This window comes from Pseudonaja textilis, chromosome 16 (assembly GCF_049901715.1).
Source record: "Pseudonaja textilis isolate UNSWEBS1 chromosome 16, rPseTex1.2, whole genome shotgun sequence".
NCBI classification, from domain to species: domain Eukaryota; kingdom Metazoa; phylum Chordata; class Lepidosauria; order Squamata; family Elapidae; genus Pseudonaja; species Pseudonaja textilis.
Window position 1 is genome coordinate 6,629,385 of NC_142005.1, and position 17,519 is coordinate 6,646,903.

General features: G+C 42.7%; 1 protein-coding gene across 1 annotated transcript; it reads right to left on the reverse strand.

Moving 5' to 3' along the window:
* Nucleotides 1-349: 349 nt before the first annotated feature.
* LOC113446579 (sodium/calcium exchanger 1-like) lies at nucleotides 350-17,007 on the reverse strand. The gene is made up of 6 exons (XM_026716304.2): nucleotides 15,158-17,007; nucleotides 9,652-9,758; nucleotides 9,308-9,429; nucleotides 8,889-8,988; nucleotides 6,176-6,448; nucleotides 350-2,763 (listed from the first exon to the last, which is right to left on the reverse strand). The coding sequence occupies exons 1-6, from the start codon at nucleotides 16,900-16,902 to the stop codon at nucleotides 2,387-2,389; spliced, it is 2,724 nt and encodes a 907-aa protein (XP_026572089.1). The 5' UTR covers nucleotides 16,903-17,007; the 3' UTR covers nucleotides 350-2,386.
* Nucleotides 17,008-17,519: the final 512 nt, after the last annotated feature.

The window sequence follows — 17,519 nt, forward strand, 5'->3', positions numbered from 1 at the left end:
TTTACGGGACCCCTTTTTGATAGTTTCCTTTTATAAATCCACCCTTGTTATGTAGTATATTTGATTTATAGAAATGCTGTTTGCGGATCCCTTTTATGCATCTAAAGGACTACAAGGCTCTTGCTGTTAAGTCCGATTTACGGAATCCACCCTTTGGATGGATCCCTTTGGATGGATCCCTTTGGATGGATCCCTTTGGATGGATCCCTTTGATAGACCCACTTTTCCCTTTCCCAGCCGTGGATAGGAGGTCAATGCGAGCCTCTCTGCGATGGAACGAGATTTCCGGCCCCCATTTCAACCAAGTGAGAAAAAACAACAACAAACGTTCAACGCACAACCGCCTCCCAGGAATTTTCGATGTTTTTAAAAGAAAAGAAAAGAAAAAGTTTTTCTTTTCTCTTTTTTTTTAGAAAAACCACAAACTCACACAAATAGATCACGCACGAAACAGAAAACAGATCCGAAGTTAAGCGCAGGCAGGCAGGCGGTGTCACCCGGTTGCACGTGGTGGGAGAAACCAGACTGCAGGTCAGGGCCGAAGATGGACATTCGGACGTTGCGACAAAGTGACGGACAGAGGCAAGGGATCAGCTGGGGCGCAGGGTGGGGTGGGGGGCACAGGAGCTGCCATGCAAACAGGGTTGGGGGGGGGTCCTGAGGCACCCCCATTTTGGTGGGGAGAAGGAAAGGGCACAGTGGGCTGAAAAACACACAGAAACACACAGATATTCCAGCTGAAGACACAGTCGATGAAGTGACTTTTGAGTGCAGGTAGTTCTCGGTTACGACCATCGGCTTAGCGACCCATTCCAAGTTAGGGCGCTACCGAACAGAGCGATGTACAATGGGTCCTCTCACTTGCGACCCCTCCTGATCACGTGACCCAAAGTTTTAGGTGTATGGTTGGAGGATCTCGGGGAGTGGGGGCTACGAATGCCGTTGGTTTTCTCAGCAAGCTTCATAAAGCGGCAGGGAAAGCCGGGGTTTTGCTTCCTGACCACGCGACTCACTTAACGACAGCAGCCAAAGGAGGTGATCAAACTGGACACGGCTCTCACCGGACGGCGTGCGTCGCTTTAAAAGTGACCCCCCCAAAAGTAAAACTTGTTGCATGGCTCAGTTGAGTTGAAAATTGGCTTCGACTTCAAAGGGAAGTTAAAAACGGGGAATGGCTCAGTGAATGACCCATTTGGCGGTTCACTTAACAGCCACAAAAATGGAAAACTGGCTCCATTAACGATCCACTTTAACGACGGCAGCAAAACGAGGTGACAAAACTGGACACCAATTCAGCGACCCGCTTAGTAACTGAAGATCTAGTCCCGATGGTGGTCGTAAGTGGGAGGACGGCCTCCACCTTGGCTCAGTTTTGAAACAGAACACAACAGATAAATAACCCCTCCGGACGGAGGCGCATCTTGTGTTTGGACAGCGTGTGAAGATCAATGCTAAAAAATAAAAATTAGGGGCCCCGTACAAAGAGCCCCAACCCCAAAATGGATGACAGAAACCAAGGAACCCTGGGGGAGGAGGAAAAAAAAAAGCTATAAGAAAAAGCAGTATCTCTTTTTTCTTCTTCTTCTTCTTCCTTTTTTCTGCCGTTTGGAGAGATGTTTTGTGCTGTTTTCGGGAAGAGCGCGAAGGTTGGCCTTTAAAGAGAGACTGGGCTGTGCTTGAGATAAATTGGCAGTTTCGGGATTGTTCCCTCCCCCTCTTGGCCCGGCCTGGCCGCTTCCCTTCTTCTCGTCATGGATGGGAGACCAAGAAGAGAGCATATTTTGTGCAAATTGCTTCATTCCAAAAAACTCGGTTTCGGAAGCCGTTTCCGACATCCGAGCATGAGCAAGTTTCCTTCTGCTAAACCGTGGCTTGAAGTAGGGCAGGGTGGACGAGAGAGGTAACATATCCTGCCCCCCCTTTTTTTAATTTCTTGGAGCGTTGACTGAAGGTGTGTCTTCTCTCACCTGGGTCCAAAGCCTTCGATTTAATGCAGGAGAACGAGAGAAATTGGACAGGTGTGTGCGAACCCATTCTTTCCGCCACTCATTCAGGCACAGCCAGGACGGCTTTCCCCGCCCCCCCCCACCCAAAAAATTGTTTCCTTCCCCCTTAAGTCTTCTCCAAGACACCGTCTCGAACTCGTGACTTGGGGCACTCCAAAACCCAGATGGGGGCGGGGGTCTCAACTGGTCCTTGCTGAAACGGAGACCTGAGCACACCCCAAATCGGACGCCAAAGTGGCCAATCGGGCGGCGGAGAGAGGGGGATTAAAAGGGGGGGGGCTGGGTGGAGGGGGTCCTGCACTTTTTCACACGGAGGAGGCTCTCCGAGTGGTGTGAGGTCCTCTCCGGAATCCCAAAGTCCTGGATTCGAACCCGCCGCTTCAGAAACCTTCGATATGGCAATAGGCTTCCAAAGCCGCTAAGAGGATGTAGACCAGCCAGAGGCTGATGAAAAGCAGGGTGGACAGCAGTTTTGGGGTTCGGGGACCTCCCAGCTCGCCCCCCACCGGAGGCCGGCGCCGGTACAACAGCACCGCGATGCTGATGAAGGCAAAGATGGTGAAGAGGGTGACGGAGAATGCCAGGGTGCCCGGCTGAACCTCGAAGGGCTTCCCCTGGCTGGCCCAGTAACTGGCGGCGATGGTCCAGGCCACCCCGATGCCCAGGAAGACGTTCACTGCGTTGCTGCCCGTCACGTTACCGATGGAAGCATCGGCGTACTGGTCTTGGATGGCGGCCACCTTGCTGGCGAAGGTATCTAGAGAAAGAGACAGAGATGAGGGAGTCAAGCCACGAATGTGGGTTTGTGGCCTCGTCTTTTCCGGAAGACGGAAGGCGAGGCTGCTTGGCGCCAGTCTAAGGGTTGCTATATCCTCTCGTCTTACGACCATTTTGTAATTTTACAGGATTTCCTGATTCCTAAAAGAAAAGCTACTGGGTCGTTTTTGTTTACAACTCAGTTGATGGAAAAATGAGATATTAAAATGACTTGCAAGCATCTAAGTGCCAGTTTGCTGGATACGGAACCTTCTAAAGAACTGAAATATTCTTTTCCAAACTTGGCAAGTTTAAGAAGGGTCGTCTTCAGCTCCCAGAATCCCCCAGCCAGCAGGCTTTATCGCTTTCCTTAGGAATAAATTACAGTTCATTTCTAGGGATTTTAATGCCCCTAAATAAACTTCAATTTATTTCTAGGGATTTTAATCCTCCTAAATAAAATTTCAATTTATTTGAAGTTATCAAAGGCACCGTATTCTCATCCTGATTTTGATTAATAGATCAATTAAGCAAATTCTCCAGACTTTTGTTCCTAATTATAATGGAGATTGCATTCAATATCAGTGATTTAATTGGCGTCTCTTGAAAGCCACTCATTCCTGGCTGTGGTTAAAGCTGTATTTCTCAAACTTGACAATTTTAAGACCTGTGGACGTCCGTGCACAGCGTGCTGGCTGGGCAATACTGGGAATTGAAGTCTTAAAAGTTGCTAAGTTTCACAAACGTTGATTTAAACACCTGCAACTCACACAGTCCCAGTTAACCAAAGAGTTTTTACTCTGCTATCTACCCTTCTTCATCCCAAATGAGATTTTTCAACTAGACAGCCATTCACAAGGTTGCCTATTTTGCAGATAAGCTGCAAAATAAACGAATGAATGAAAAGAGATAGCCCACAACTTACAACCACAGCTGAGCCCAAGCTTTCTGTGGTTAAATGAGAAATTTGTTAAGTGGGGAATGCTGCAAAAGTCGTAATGGTAAAAAACGGTCATAAATCACCTTTTGTAACTTGGAACGGCCACTAAACGAACCATTGTAAGTCAAGGACGACTTGTACGTAAATAACCAAATTTAAAAAACGTTGCTTGCCGTTTAGCTTGTGCAAGAAAAGCCTCTAGGGACACGACCCAAGCTGATAAACGAAATAGAGGAGTATGGGAGAAATGGCTGGATTAAAAATAAACACAGGAGAAACTAAGATATTGGCAAAAAAAAAAACATGACAGAGAAACAAACAAACAAAAAAGGAATTGACAAAGAGGACAGATATTCAGACAGTAAAGAAAGTTAAATATTTAGAAATTCAGTTGATGGCAAGATGTGGAACAATTAAAGAAGGTAATTATTATAAGCTCAAACAACAAATGAAGACAAGAGTTAGAAAAATGGGGTAATGTGCAGTTATCATTAACGGGAAGAATTGCGGCGATTGAGATGAACATATTACCCAAAGTGTTGTGTTTGTTTCAAACAATTCCAATAAAATTGGGGGGAAAATACTTTGAAGGTATTGATAAAATAGTATTGAAATATATATGGCAAGGGAAGAAAGCAAAAAGTAATAAAGAATTCTATTCTATTCATTCTTATTCTATTCTATTCATTCTTATTCTATTCTATTCTGTTCTATTCTACATTCCAATATCCTATTCTATTCAATTCTATTCATTCTTCTCTTCTCTTCTCTTCTCTTCTCTTCTCTTCTCTTCTCTTCTTAGTCTATTCTATTCTACATTCCAATATCCTATTCTATTCAATTCTATTCATTCTTATTCTCTTCTCTTCTCTTCTCTTCTCATTCTATTCTATTCTACATTCCAATATCCTATTTTATTCAATTCTATTCATTCTTATTCTCTTCTCTTCTCTTCTTATTCTATTCTATTCTACATTCTAATATCCTGTCCCATCCTATCCTATCCTATCCTATCCTATCCTATCCTATCCTATCCTATCCTATCCTATCCTATCCTATGTAAACATGTTACCGACCAGCAATTTCTGAACAAGGGATTTCACTCCCCAGTTCACTCTTCTTGGGGAACGAGTGGGTTTGCACTAATAACAGAGCAGCAACTTCCAAGCAGCCCATCAGAATCGATGAGAAAAGTGGCTGGCAAGCGAGCAAGTGAACATTTGCACGTCATTGCTCTCCCATTTGGACGTGTTAATCTTATCGCTACAAGCCTAAAAAAGAAAGTTTTCCCCCCTTTAATTGCAAGGACTGTGTTTTTCCTGTTTGTCAGTTGAGCGAAGGGCGTTGCGTGGTTTTTTTTTTGCACACGCCTGCTTTAAAATCCACCCGGCCGCTTCTACGTCGTGGTGTTGTGTCAGACCTTCCAGCTCTATTCTATTCTAAACCTTCTGCATCCACACAGCCCAACTTAGGAACACAACTGGCAGCAGAATTTTCATTTCTAAACAGGGCCGTTGTTGAATGAGTCACAGCTGATTTTTAGGGCCTTTTTTTGAATCAGCAGAATGTTCTTATTCTATTCTATTCCATTCTATTTCTCTATTCCTATTCCTATTCTAATTCTAATTCTCTATTCTAATGCTCTATTCTATTCTATTCTATTCTATTCTATTCTATTCTATTCTATTCTATTCTATTCTATTAATTCTCCTATTCTATTCTGTTCCTATTCTATTCTATTTCTCTATTTTATTCCAATTCTCCATCCTATCCTATCCTAACCTATCCTATCCTATCCCATTCCATTCTATTCTATTTCTCTATTCCTATTCCTAATTCTATTCTCTATTCCTATTCTAATTCTCGTCCTCTGTTCTATTCTATTCTATTCTATTCTATTCTATACTATTTCTCCTTCTATTCTATTCTATTTCTCTATTTTATTCCAATTCTCCATCCTATCCTATCCTATCCCATTCCATTCTATTTCTCTATTCCTATTCCTATTCTGTACTATTCTATTCTAATTCTCATCCTCTGTTCTATTCTATTCTATTCTATTTCTCTATTCTATTCTATTTCTCTATTTTATTCCAATTCTCCATCCTATCCTATCCTATCCCATTCCATTCTATTCTATTTCTCTATTCCTATTCCTATTCTGTACTATTCTATTCTAATTCTCATCCTCTGTTCTATTCTATTCTATTCTATTCTATTCTATTCTATTCTATTCTATACTATACTATACTATTCTATACTATTCTATTTCTCTATTTTATTCTAATTCTCTATCCTATTCCAATTCCAATTCCAATTCCATTCCCACTCCACTCCATTCTATATTCTTCTCAGAAGAATGCAGCATATCTGACGCCACCCGTCTGGACCCTTGTGTGGCTGTGTGTGTGTGTATGTGCGCGCGCACGCACATATCTGTGTGTTTTAAGGCCCTCTCCCACGCGTCACTGACCGGGCACGGAGGTACCCAGCGCCACGAACACCACCGCCGTGACTGAGTCCTTGAGGCCGATGGTGCAGCCGAAGTGAGAGGCCAGGTCCCCAGTGAGGGCGGTGAGCACCCCGATAAGGCAGATTGAGACCAGGAAGCAAGCCCAGCCACACCAATACTCGGTGGGCGGCACGAAGGCGAAGAGAACTTTCCAGAAGACGGTGAGGAAATGCATGATGTAGTCGAAGCAGGAAGGAAGACGGTCCTCGCCCGAGTCGTCGTCTTCATCATCACCTGTCGGGGGGGTCATAAAAACACGGATTCAGCCTCTCTCGGTAACAGGAACAAGAGTTGGAAGGGATCTAGGAGGTCATCTAGTCCAACCCCCCCTGCTCTTGTATATGGTCTATACTGTTTCTAATAAATGGGCATCCGGTCTCTTTTTAAAAGCCTCCGGTGATGAGGCACCCACCACTTCCACAGTAACAAGACTTGGGAGGGAATTTGGAGGTCATCTAGTCCAACCCAACCCCCCCCCCCGCTCTTGCGCGAGACCCTATTTCTGATAAATGGCCATCCAGTCTCTTTATAAAAGCCTCTGGTGATGAGGCACCCACAATTTCCCGAGGCAATTTGTTCCAAACGAATTCTTGTACTTGACAGACAGGAATTCCTTCTACCTTGTTTTTTTTAACCCACAACTCTGTTCACACAACGAAGTTGGGACAAATCGCGCCTTTGTTTTGACACCCAACAAGCTACCTCAGCCTAGTGTTAACTGAGGTTAGTTTTCAGATGCTGGATCTTTTGTAAAAGGCACGATTTTGGGTTATTGGGGTTGAGTACACACTGGATGGCTACATCAATCAATGTCATCGTGGTCTGATTGGATTCCAGACATTACTGCCAAAGCACATCCTTGAAGGAAAGTTATTTATTGCTCAAATGGCAATTAATGTTAACCCATATAGTGTGGCTGAAGCATTATTTGTCTTATCTTCTATGCTTCCCACTTCTATTGGTATTATTATTGTTATTATAAACTTTTATTCATTAAACATGAAACTCAAGTCAATTGAACATTTAAAAATGTATCACAAATATCATTGACTGGCTTTGATGGTTGAGACGGATTGATAGGGATTGCTAATAATAATTAATAAAAATCTTTCATTCATTAAACATGAAACTCAAGTCAACTGAACATTTACAAGTGTATCACAAATATTGACTGGCTTTGATGGTTGATATGGGTTGACAGGGATTGCTAATAATAATTAATTAATAATAATCTTTCATTCATTAAACATAAAACTCAGTCAACTGAACATTTAAAAATGTATCACAAAGATCACTGACTGACTTTGATGGTTGATACTAGTTGATAGGGATTACTAATAATAATTAATAATAATAAACTTTTATTCATTAAGCATGAAACTCAGTCAACTGAACATTTAAAAATGTATCACAAAGATAATTGACTGGCTTTGATGGTTTTTTTTAAATGTTTGATTAGATTTTTATTTTTAAATATACATCAATATCAATAGAGGAACAGTGTGGCTTTTATTCATTTTGATACGAACATCAATAATGTTGTTATATTAATAACTTGTATAATCCAAGTATTAATATACATGGACTGGCTCTGATGGTTTATACAGGTTGCTGCCAGCATCCTAGGTATCAACCAAGTATCTTCTTAAAATGTATGTTTATTATTATTGTTGTTGTTGATGATGATTTAATTTTCAATTCACAGTCTGTGACTGGTAAAAACCTAACAGTTCAAGTCCTAACCAAGGACCTAAGGAACTATTAAGGAAGCATCTGAGAACTTAGGTAGTACTGAGTAAAGTGTTCTTTTTCCAAAGTCAAAATATTCAGGTCTAATTAGTGCCAAATTTCCATGTATCTAAGCAGCCCTTTGGATAATTGCTCCAAGAGCTCCTACTACTATTGGTACAACCATTGCTTTCTTCCTCCACGGTCATTCAACTTCAATTTGCAAATTGCGATATTTCATTATATATTTTTCCCCCTAGCTATTTGTCTTCCAGTCGCACGTCACGTGATACTGCAATATCAACGAATGAATCATTATTAATAATAATAGGAGCGGCACTAGTATCCACTCTGTTGCTTTGCATATACACAGAGGGCTTCTGCACCGGGAAAAAAATTCCTTGTGTGTCGAATAGCACTTGGTCAATAAAGAATTCTACTCTACTCTACTCTACTCTACTCTACTCTACTCTACTCTACTCTACTCTACTCTACTCTATTCTGTTGCTTTGCATATACACAGAGGGCTTCTGCACCGGATAAAAAATTCCTTGTGTGTCGAATAGCACTTGGTCAATAAAGAATTCTACTCTACTCTACTCTACTCTACTCTACTCTACTCTACTCTCTACTCTACTCTACTCTACTCTACTCTACTCTACTCTATTCTGTTGCTTTGCATATACACAGAGGGCTTCTGCACCGGGAAAAAAATTCCTTGTGTGTCGAATAGCACTTGGTCAATAAAGAATTCTACTCTACTCTACTCTACTCTACTCTACTCTACTCTACTCTACTCTACTCTACTCTACTCTACTCTACTCTACTCTACTCTATTCTGTTGCTTTGCATATACACAGAGGGCTTCTGCACCGGATAAAAAATTCCTTGTGTGTCAAATAGCACTTGGCCAAATAAAATATTTAATTCAATTCAATTCCCTTACCGGCACTGACCGTGACGGCGCTCACGAACTGCTCTCGCCAACTGCTGCTTCCCACCACAAGTGCTAAGTTGGTTTTCTTGATCAGTTTGTCCACAGTGCTCTGGAGGAGAAGAGGTTGGGGAGAGGTGAAAAGGGGGTGGGGGGTTCTTGAGGGCTCCCCTTCCCCTTCCCCCTCACCCTCCCCCTCCCTTCCATTAGCGATTGTTTTGCTTTCAATGTTGCCGCTGAGCACAGCAATCACGTCATGGAAGAAAAAAGAATTATTTTGTTTTTAAAAAATACAGGGAGTCCTTGGTTTATGGCCACAATTGAGCTCAATATTTCTGCAGTTAAGTGAGACAGTTCTAAAGAGGGAAGGATGGAGAGAGAGAGAGAGAGAGAGAGGGAAAGAGAGAGAGAGAGAGAGAGTCACTTATTACCTTGAACTCGTAAGATTCCTCAATGATAACTTCAAGTTTGGAGTTTTCTCCCAAACTGGGGTATCCCATTTTGGCAATTTTTTCCTGCTCCCCTGCAGGAAGCTGATTCTCATTGGTGTCACCTAGGATTGGATGAGGAAAAAGAGATCGGCATTGTAAAGGCCTAAGAGAAAGACCTTGAGCAACGGAGGAAAAATATACTGTTTAGGGAATTGGATAGATAAGAGCCCACGTGGCCCTCAGCTACACAACGGGTAGAGAGAAAGTAGACTCTCTCTAACTTCTCCCGATTTAAGGGAAAACTGCATGGGGAATTTCTTCCTTTTTCCTCTTCCTATCCTTACCGTGCTGCAGTCCGATGTCCAAAATAACCGGGGGTCCCAATTCCAGGTAAAAATTCTTATTTTTTTCATACTCCTCATCGTCGATGATTTTTATCTCGATGTATCTTCTAAGAGAGGGAGAAAGAAAACCGGGTCAAACTCAAACTCCAACATCGACAAAGGCAGGCAGGACAAACTCTTAAGACCTCAGCCCCCAAATGCTTCCAACTTTCTTCTACATTTTCCCGCTTTCTGGGGGGGGAAAGAAACCACAAGTTTTTCCAGTGCTTTGACTTAACGGCAAAGAACTTGCCCATCATACAAAACCACAGGTAATCTTCGACCTGCAACCATTTATTAGGTTGCGATCATTCGAAGTTACAATGGTGCTGAAACAGCAACTTAAGGGCCAGTCCTCACACTTACGACTTTGCAGCATTCACCCATGGCCATGTGATCCAAATTGAGGCAACTGGCTTGATCACCATTTGGGATCTTCCTGGCTGGCTACAGACCATCAAAGTCAGTGGGCGAAGCCAGTTTCACTTAACATGAACACAATTCACTTAACACAAACATGATTCACTTAACACAAATATGATTCACTTAACACAAGTATGATTCACGTAACACAAACACGATTCACTTAACACGAACACGATTCGCTTAACACAAACACGATTCACTTAACATGAACACAATTCACTTAACATAAACATGATTCGCTTAACACAAACATGATTCACTTAACACGAACACAATTTGCTTAACACAAACACGATTCACTTAACATGAACACAATTCACTTAACATAAACACGATTCGCTTAACACAAACATGATTCACTTAACACAAACATGATTCACTTAACACAAACACGATTCGCTTAACACAAACACGATTTGCTTAACACAACTCGATTTGCTTAGTAACTGTGACGATTTGCTTAACAACCCAGGCCAACCATTCCCCCGGGCCCAACTCACTTAGTCACTGCCTTGCTTAGTAACGGACATTCAGATCCCCATTGCAGTCGTAAGTCGAGACCACTTGTACATCACCCTGCAGTTATAAACAAACCGCTGTTCCCGTGCTGATAATAATTTCTCTGCGTTTTTCCATGCGTGGCCTCCAGGTTAATGTGAATAAAATAAGTTTCTGAGTTTATTCTATTGTATTTTTTTTTCCCTCACATTCTCCGGAGGCCACAGAGTTTTTCTCCAGTTCCCAGGGGTGAACAAGTGTCGGCAGCCATTTCAGGGCCACACTTCGAAGAGATGACAAGGCAGGCGGTTGTCTCCTGGGGTCCTTTCCGATGAGCAAGGAAAATAAAATATATGGATAGCCTAAGAGGATTGAGATATGCAGGGAATTTATAGCCAGAACCTCCAGTCAGAGCAGCCCTGCTCAACCCTTCTGGGCTGCTAAAACCTCTGGAAAAACAGTTCTAAAATCAGTTTATAGATAAGTTTAAATGCGCAGGGGGGCCTCTGTGCAACTAGACTGTTAAATTAATCCTTGACTTACAACCACAATTGAGGGCAAAATTTCTCTTGCTAAGCAAAACAGTTTCCCTCCCTATGACATTTCTTGCCCCTGTTGTTAAACATATAAGTCACTGTTTTTCCAGTGTTAGTGTAACTTTGAACCGTCTCTAAATGAACAGTTGTAAGTTGGGGACTGCCTGCTGATCAAATCTGAGGAAAGGATATTAAGAATGGTACCTGAAGGTTACAGCAAAGAAAAAAAACATATTTAATTATACATGTATTAACAGCAGCTAGAATTGGTTTTGCTCAGAATTGGGAAAGCAATAAGATACCGATAGAGGGGAAATATTTGAGAAAATATTTGAATGTGCAGAAATGAATAGACTAACACTGGCAATCAAAGAAAAAGAAGAAACAGAATATTATATGGTATGGGATTTATTTTATCAATGGTTAGAAAATAAAACAATTATATGGATTAGATGACTATATAAAGTAATAAGATTGTCAAAAATGATAAGATCTATTGGATGACACTTAATAAGAAAATGGGATTACTGTCATATTGGTAAGAAAAGTATTTGTTATAATTGTAAGCACAAAAATTTGTACCTAATCGACACGCGGTTGAAATGGAATGGTATTAGTGTAAAACATAAATTAAAAAACTTTTTGGGGGGAAAAAAAATTTGAGAAAAGGAAAATCACTCCGTTTTTTCACTCTCCGCCCAGACTCCACAAAGCACATTTTTAAAATTATTACTTTATATATATATATTTTTCCCCCCTGTCTTTATGTTATTTTTTCTCTCGTAAAGGATATCAAAAGATACAGAAAACTTGAGGGTTTCCTTCTGGTCTGTCAAAACAAACCCAAACTAGGTTAAAGGAGGTGGGGGAAGGGGGCTTATTTTTGATGGCTGGGGTTGCGTCGGTTGTCTTGTTGCCTGTTTTAAACTTTCTGCGCCTCCTCAGACACGTCTGGCACCTGCCTCTGGCTCTTCCCATGTGCCAGGATGGGCCCCGTTGTGTTTCACACCCTCTCTTTCTCGCTCTGGGCTGGCTTGTGTGTCTCTCGCTCCCTCTCCCTGTGTTTTCACACCATCCTGTTGACCCAACTTGGCGCACACACCCTGCTCTCGCCAATTAGGTCAATCCCTTTGTCAAATTCAGAGGCTGAGCGAGTTGATGCTTGGCAGAGGGAAGATTGAATGTTTTCAGAAATTAACGCCACGTGTCGGAGGGGTGGAGAGGCTGGGTTGGTCGAAGGGAGCAGGAGAGCGGGAAGCGGTTTGAGACGGGGAGACGTCTCTCAAAAAAGGGGCTTCTGCTGTTTTTGTTTAAAACGGTTGTGTCTCTTTTAGCGTGAAAGGATGGTACCCCTGAGCATTGAGTACTAAGTGCCACGAATATGAACTAACTCTTGGGTCTCCCTTGCATATTTTTAATAACAGGCTATAGCATCAACACTAAACATGATTTTAATAAGGAGATCTCTCTCTCTCTCTCTCTCTCTCTCTCTCTCTCTATCTATCTATCTATCTATCTATCTATCATATCTAACATCTATCTTATTCTACCCATCAATCTCTCATTCAGTCATTCTCTCTCTCATTTTATCTATCTATCTATTATTCTAATTTATTCTATCAAATTTTATTATTCTATAATTTATTTTATTTTATTCTCTCTCATATCTCTATCAAGCTATCATATTCCATCTATCTCATTCTATCTATCTATTAATCTATCTTGTTTTATTTATCTCATCTTCTCTGTCTCTTTATCAATTCCATTCAATTTATCTCATTTTATCTTTCAATCTAACTCATTCTAACATTCTATCATCTATCATCTCTTCTCTCTGTCTCTCTGTCCATCTACCCATCCATCCATCTGTCTCTCTCTCCTTCCTCCCTTCCTATCTACCTGTCTATTCATCCATCCATCTCATCCATCCATCCATCTATCCCATTCATCATCTATCTATCTATCTATCTATCTATCTATCTATCTATCTATCTATCTATCTATCTATCTATCTATCTATCTATCTATCTATCTATCTATTCCATCCATCATCTATCTATCTATTCCATCCATCCATCCATCCATCCATCCATCCATCCATCTATCTATCTGGTTCTTGCACCAGGCACATTGTAAATTGAGGACTATTTTACATTCTTTTTAAATATTATCTGATTATCTATGATGTATGTTGACTTTATGGCTGTTTTATGATCCTGTAAACCACCAGACGTCCATACAATTCAGCAGTAGAGAAACTATTGTCAGAAATAGCAATAAAATAAAATTAAGTAACACTTGGATGAACCATGTTTTAATGCAGTCTACAAAATCTGCCTGGCATTTAACGTTTGCAGTGATTCGCTTAAGAACCCTGGCAATAAAAGTTTGTAAAATTGAGTCTGACTGACTTAATAGTCTCCTTGTCTAGCATTGGAAATTCTGGGCCCCGTTGTGGTTATAAGTTGAGGACTTTGTCAATAAGTATAATTATTTTCCATGTCTTTTTTTTTAATTTTCATTTTTCTCCACATTTTCTCCACAACAGCCCTACAGGGTAGGCTGGGCCAGGAAGAATGACTGCCAAAGTCATTATGCCTATTTACCAATTTATTTTTAAATGATGCTTTGTTCGCCATCTTGAAAAAGGAAGTAAAACTGAAAAATAGTTTTTTTTTTAATGTGCACAAAAGTTTTGGGAGTTTGTACCGAAGTCAGTAAAAAAAAAAAAACCTGAACATTTTGTACCTAAATGTAGTAAAAAACAGATCCATTGCTGCCCTGCTATTGCAGCTTATATATATTTTCTTGATTATTATAAACATTTATCATCTACCACCCGTGTAATTCCCGTCGTAGCTGACTCCTTCCTGCCCGAAAAAAACCCATTAAAACAAATTAAAAACAGTTAAATCTGACAAACGGTGTACCAAAAGCTGGAAAATTTTAATATCAAACCACGTTAATACTCTGAGCGGAGATAAAAATGGAGTGATTTTAAAGCCCTGGAACCAGGCACATTATCTGATATTTAAGACCTTGAGGAACTGGGGAGGAAGAAAAAAAAAACTATAGTTATTTGGGAATTGGATGATGGTTTTTGTAATTTCTGGCCTGTCTTTTTATGCTCTTGGAAACGGACTGTCCAGCGTTTTAGAAATTTTTGCAATAAACAAAAGCCATTGAACTGAACTATGGTGCCACCACCAAAAAGGCCATGCTCCTTATTATGAGCTGCTGTACGCCAGCGCGTACCATTTCTTCCTTTTCCAGGCCCTTTGAACAGTCCTTGACCTACAGCAGTTCACTTAGTGACCGTTCCAAGTTACAATGGCACTGAAAAAAGTGACTTAGTTAGGACCGTTTTTCACACTTAACGACCGTTGCAGTGTCCTCATGGTCATGTGATCAAAATTCAGACGCTTGGCAACTGATTCATAATTATGACGGTTGCAGCATCCCGGGGTCACCTGATCCCCTTTTACGACCTTCCAACAAGCGAAGTCCATGGGGAAAGCCAGATTCACTTAATGACCGTGCGACTCCCTTAACAACGGCAAGAAAGGTTGTAAAACCAGCACGTACAGTATTTATGATGGTTGAAGCATCCTTGCATCCCGCAATCACCGCTTGTGACCTTCCCCGGCCGGCTTCAAAGGAGAGGAAGCCCAATTTGCTTAACAACTTCTTGACTCAGTTAACAATTGCAATGATTCTCTTAACAACCATCGTTAAAAGAGGTCATAAAATCAGGCTCCCTTAACTCCTTAGCAATGGTAATTCTGGATCTAATGTTGATCGTAAGTCATTTGTGAATGTTTTTAATCTACTGTCTTTTTTACGGTTTTAATGTTTTTCAAATATCTTGTTTATGGACACAACATGGATGGCAAACAAATTTTATAAATAAATAAAATTTTACCACTATCCATAACCCATTTTCCCTCCTCCCGCACATGCGTCGTTCATCTCTCCCTGCCCCGCCATTCCCCATGCTGTTATCTTACACTGTCTCGTCGTTCTGAAATTCCACCTTGCCGGCCACTTCCTCGTAATCCTCGCCGGCTTTTGCCGTGCCCTCGATGGTGTGATAGGGGATGGCCACTCGCCCGCGGGCCCCCGAAGTCCTCAACACTTTGATGTGTACCACACCTACGCTTTCGTTCACTCGCTTAGAGGGTCCCTCAAAAGTAAAGATACCAGCGTGGTCATCATCGAAGATCGTCACGGTGGCCATCTTGGAGGGTAAGAGACAAGCTTTTGGAGGAGGCTCCGGCCCTAGCTCGGCCCAGGCTGCCCTGGCGTTACTGAGGTGGACGTAAAAATATTCGTCCTCTTCAAAAATATCATCGTCAATGATCCCTACCCGCAGTTCCTTGTGCGTCTCTCCCGGCTTGAAGAGCAAGGTACCCTCTGCAAATTCATAGTCGGAGCCAGCGTTCGCCGTTCCGTCCTCTGTACGGAAGTCCACTCGCACAGTGACGCAGGCCAGGTCCCCTCCTCGACGGACCACGGTCAGGACTACAGAGCCACAGTTCTCAAAGCACTGATAGTGAGCTGGCTCGAAACCAATTCTCGTCACCGATTCATCTTCCTCCATCTGGACTTCTTGCATGCTGATTGCTTTGCGGGCCTGATCGGCCGCGTGTTTCTTGAGGATGTTCCCAGCTCCGATCATCATACGGGTCGCTTGGATGCGGTAGAATGCGCGGCTCTTCTGCTGCTGGACCAGTACTTGATAGTTGGCCATTTCAATCAGTTGTTCCATGTCCTTTTCGGGGTACTTCTGTTTCAAATCCCGCAAGGTCCGAGCCATGTCTCTGCGGGCCTCCTCGTCTTGATCCTTACCCGTATCCCCCAGACCTTCCGATCCTTCCTTGAGTGAGTTATCCATCTCAATGTCCATTTTCGGGTAGCCGGTGTCTCCCTCGCTCTCGATAATGAGACTCCGTGATTTATCCGTCCGGTACTTTTTCTGCACGTACTTGTAGAAGAGGAGTCGCCGGTCAGCCACCCAAGCTTGGAGGACACAGACTGGGAAAAACAGGAAGGTGAGAAGACCTTCCCATAGTTCGACCTCGCCGGGAGAGAACCAGGCCAAGATGAGGTACAACCAGATGTAGGCGAAAATGCTCCACGCCGCCGTGACGAAGAAAACCCGCAGGTGTTTGATGCGCCGTACCTCACCCTGAGGGACCACGTGGATGCAAATGGCAATGATGATGAACATGTTAAAAGCGGCGCTGCCCACAATGGTGCTGGGACCCATGTCTCCTGCATGAAAGCCATGACCCACAATCTCAATGATGGAGAGGAGTATCTCGGGCGCCGAAGATCCCAGGGCCATCAAGGTTAGGTTGGAGACCGTCTCGTTCCAGATGCGGATTGTGGTCGTCGTGGTCTCCCCGTTGGGTTTCTTAATGGTGATCTCCTTCTCCTGCGAGGTGATCACTTCGATGGAGGCCATGAAGCGGTCGGCAATGATGGACATGCCCAGGAACATGTAGATGAGGGCCACAAAGTAAACGATAGCCCGGGCTACCTTATCTCCGACGGAAGGATTCTGGGGGAGCCACACAGGTAAGATCACACCTTCCTGGCATTCGGTGTTTTCCTGGCACTTGGAGCTACGGTTGCCACCGTCTGGAGAAGATGACCCAGTCCTGGGTGAACCCAAGGCATTGTCCACTGTGGCAAACAGCGACGGGAGGAACAGAGCCAAGAGCAGGACTGAGGTCTTCAGCGGAGACATGTTGGAGAAGATGACTCTGGGGAGAGAGAGAGGGGAAAGAAAGGGTTACTCACAGCTGGTACTTGGGTCTCTCAGAAGACTTGGCATGGTGGGATCATCGATGGAGACTTTGAGGACCACCAAGAGAGGACTCATAAACACTCCAAAGATGTCTCCCAACGTTATCCCTTCAGCATTTCTCAACCTTGGCTACTTTAAGACGGGTGGACTTCAACTCCCAGAATTCCCCAGCCAGCCATTCTGGAATTCTGGGTGTTTGAAGTCCACCCATCCTAAAGCATGCCAGCTGGGGAATTCTGGGAGTTGAAAGTCCATTTATTTTAAAGCATCCTGGCTGGGGAATTCTGGGAATTGAAGTCCATCACCTTAAAGTTGTTGAACTTGTCATCTTCCTTGGACTGCAACGACCCAATCTGACTACAACTCATGGGAGTTGCAATCCAATATTCTGGAGAACGTGTAGTAGGAATCGAAGGAACCAGAGTTAGCTTAATCAAGACCTCCACCTCTCCATCTGGCCTCCCAGAATCCCTTCCATCATGGATGAGATCTTTTTAAAGATGTTCCTGTCATTTTGGATTCTCGGCCAATGCCTCTTGGGGATGATTGAACATGGA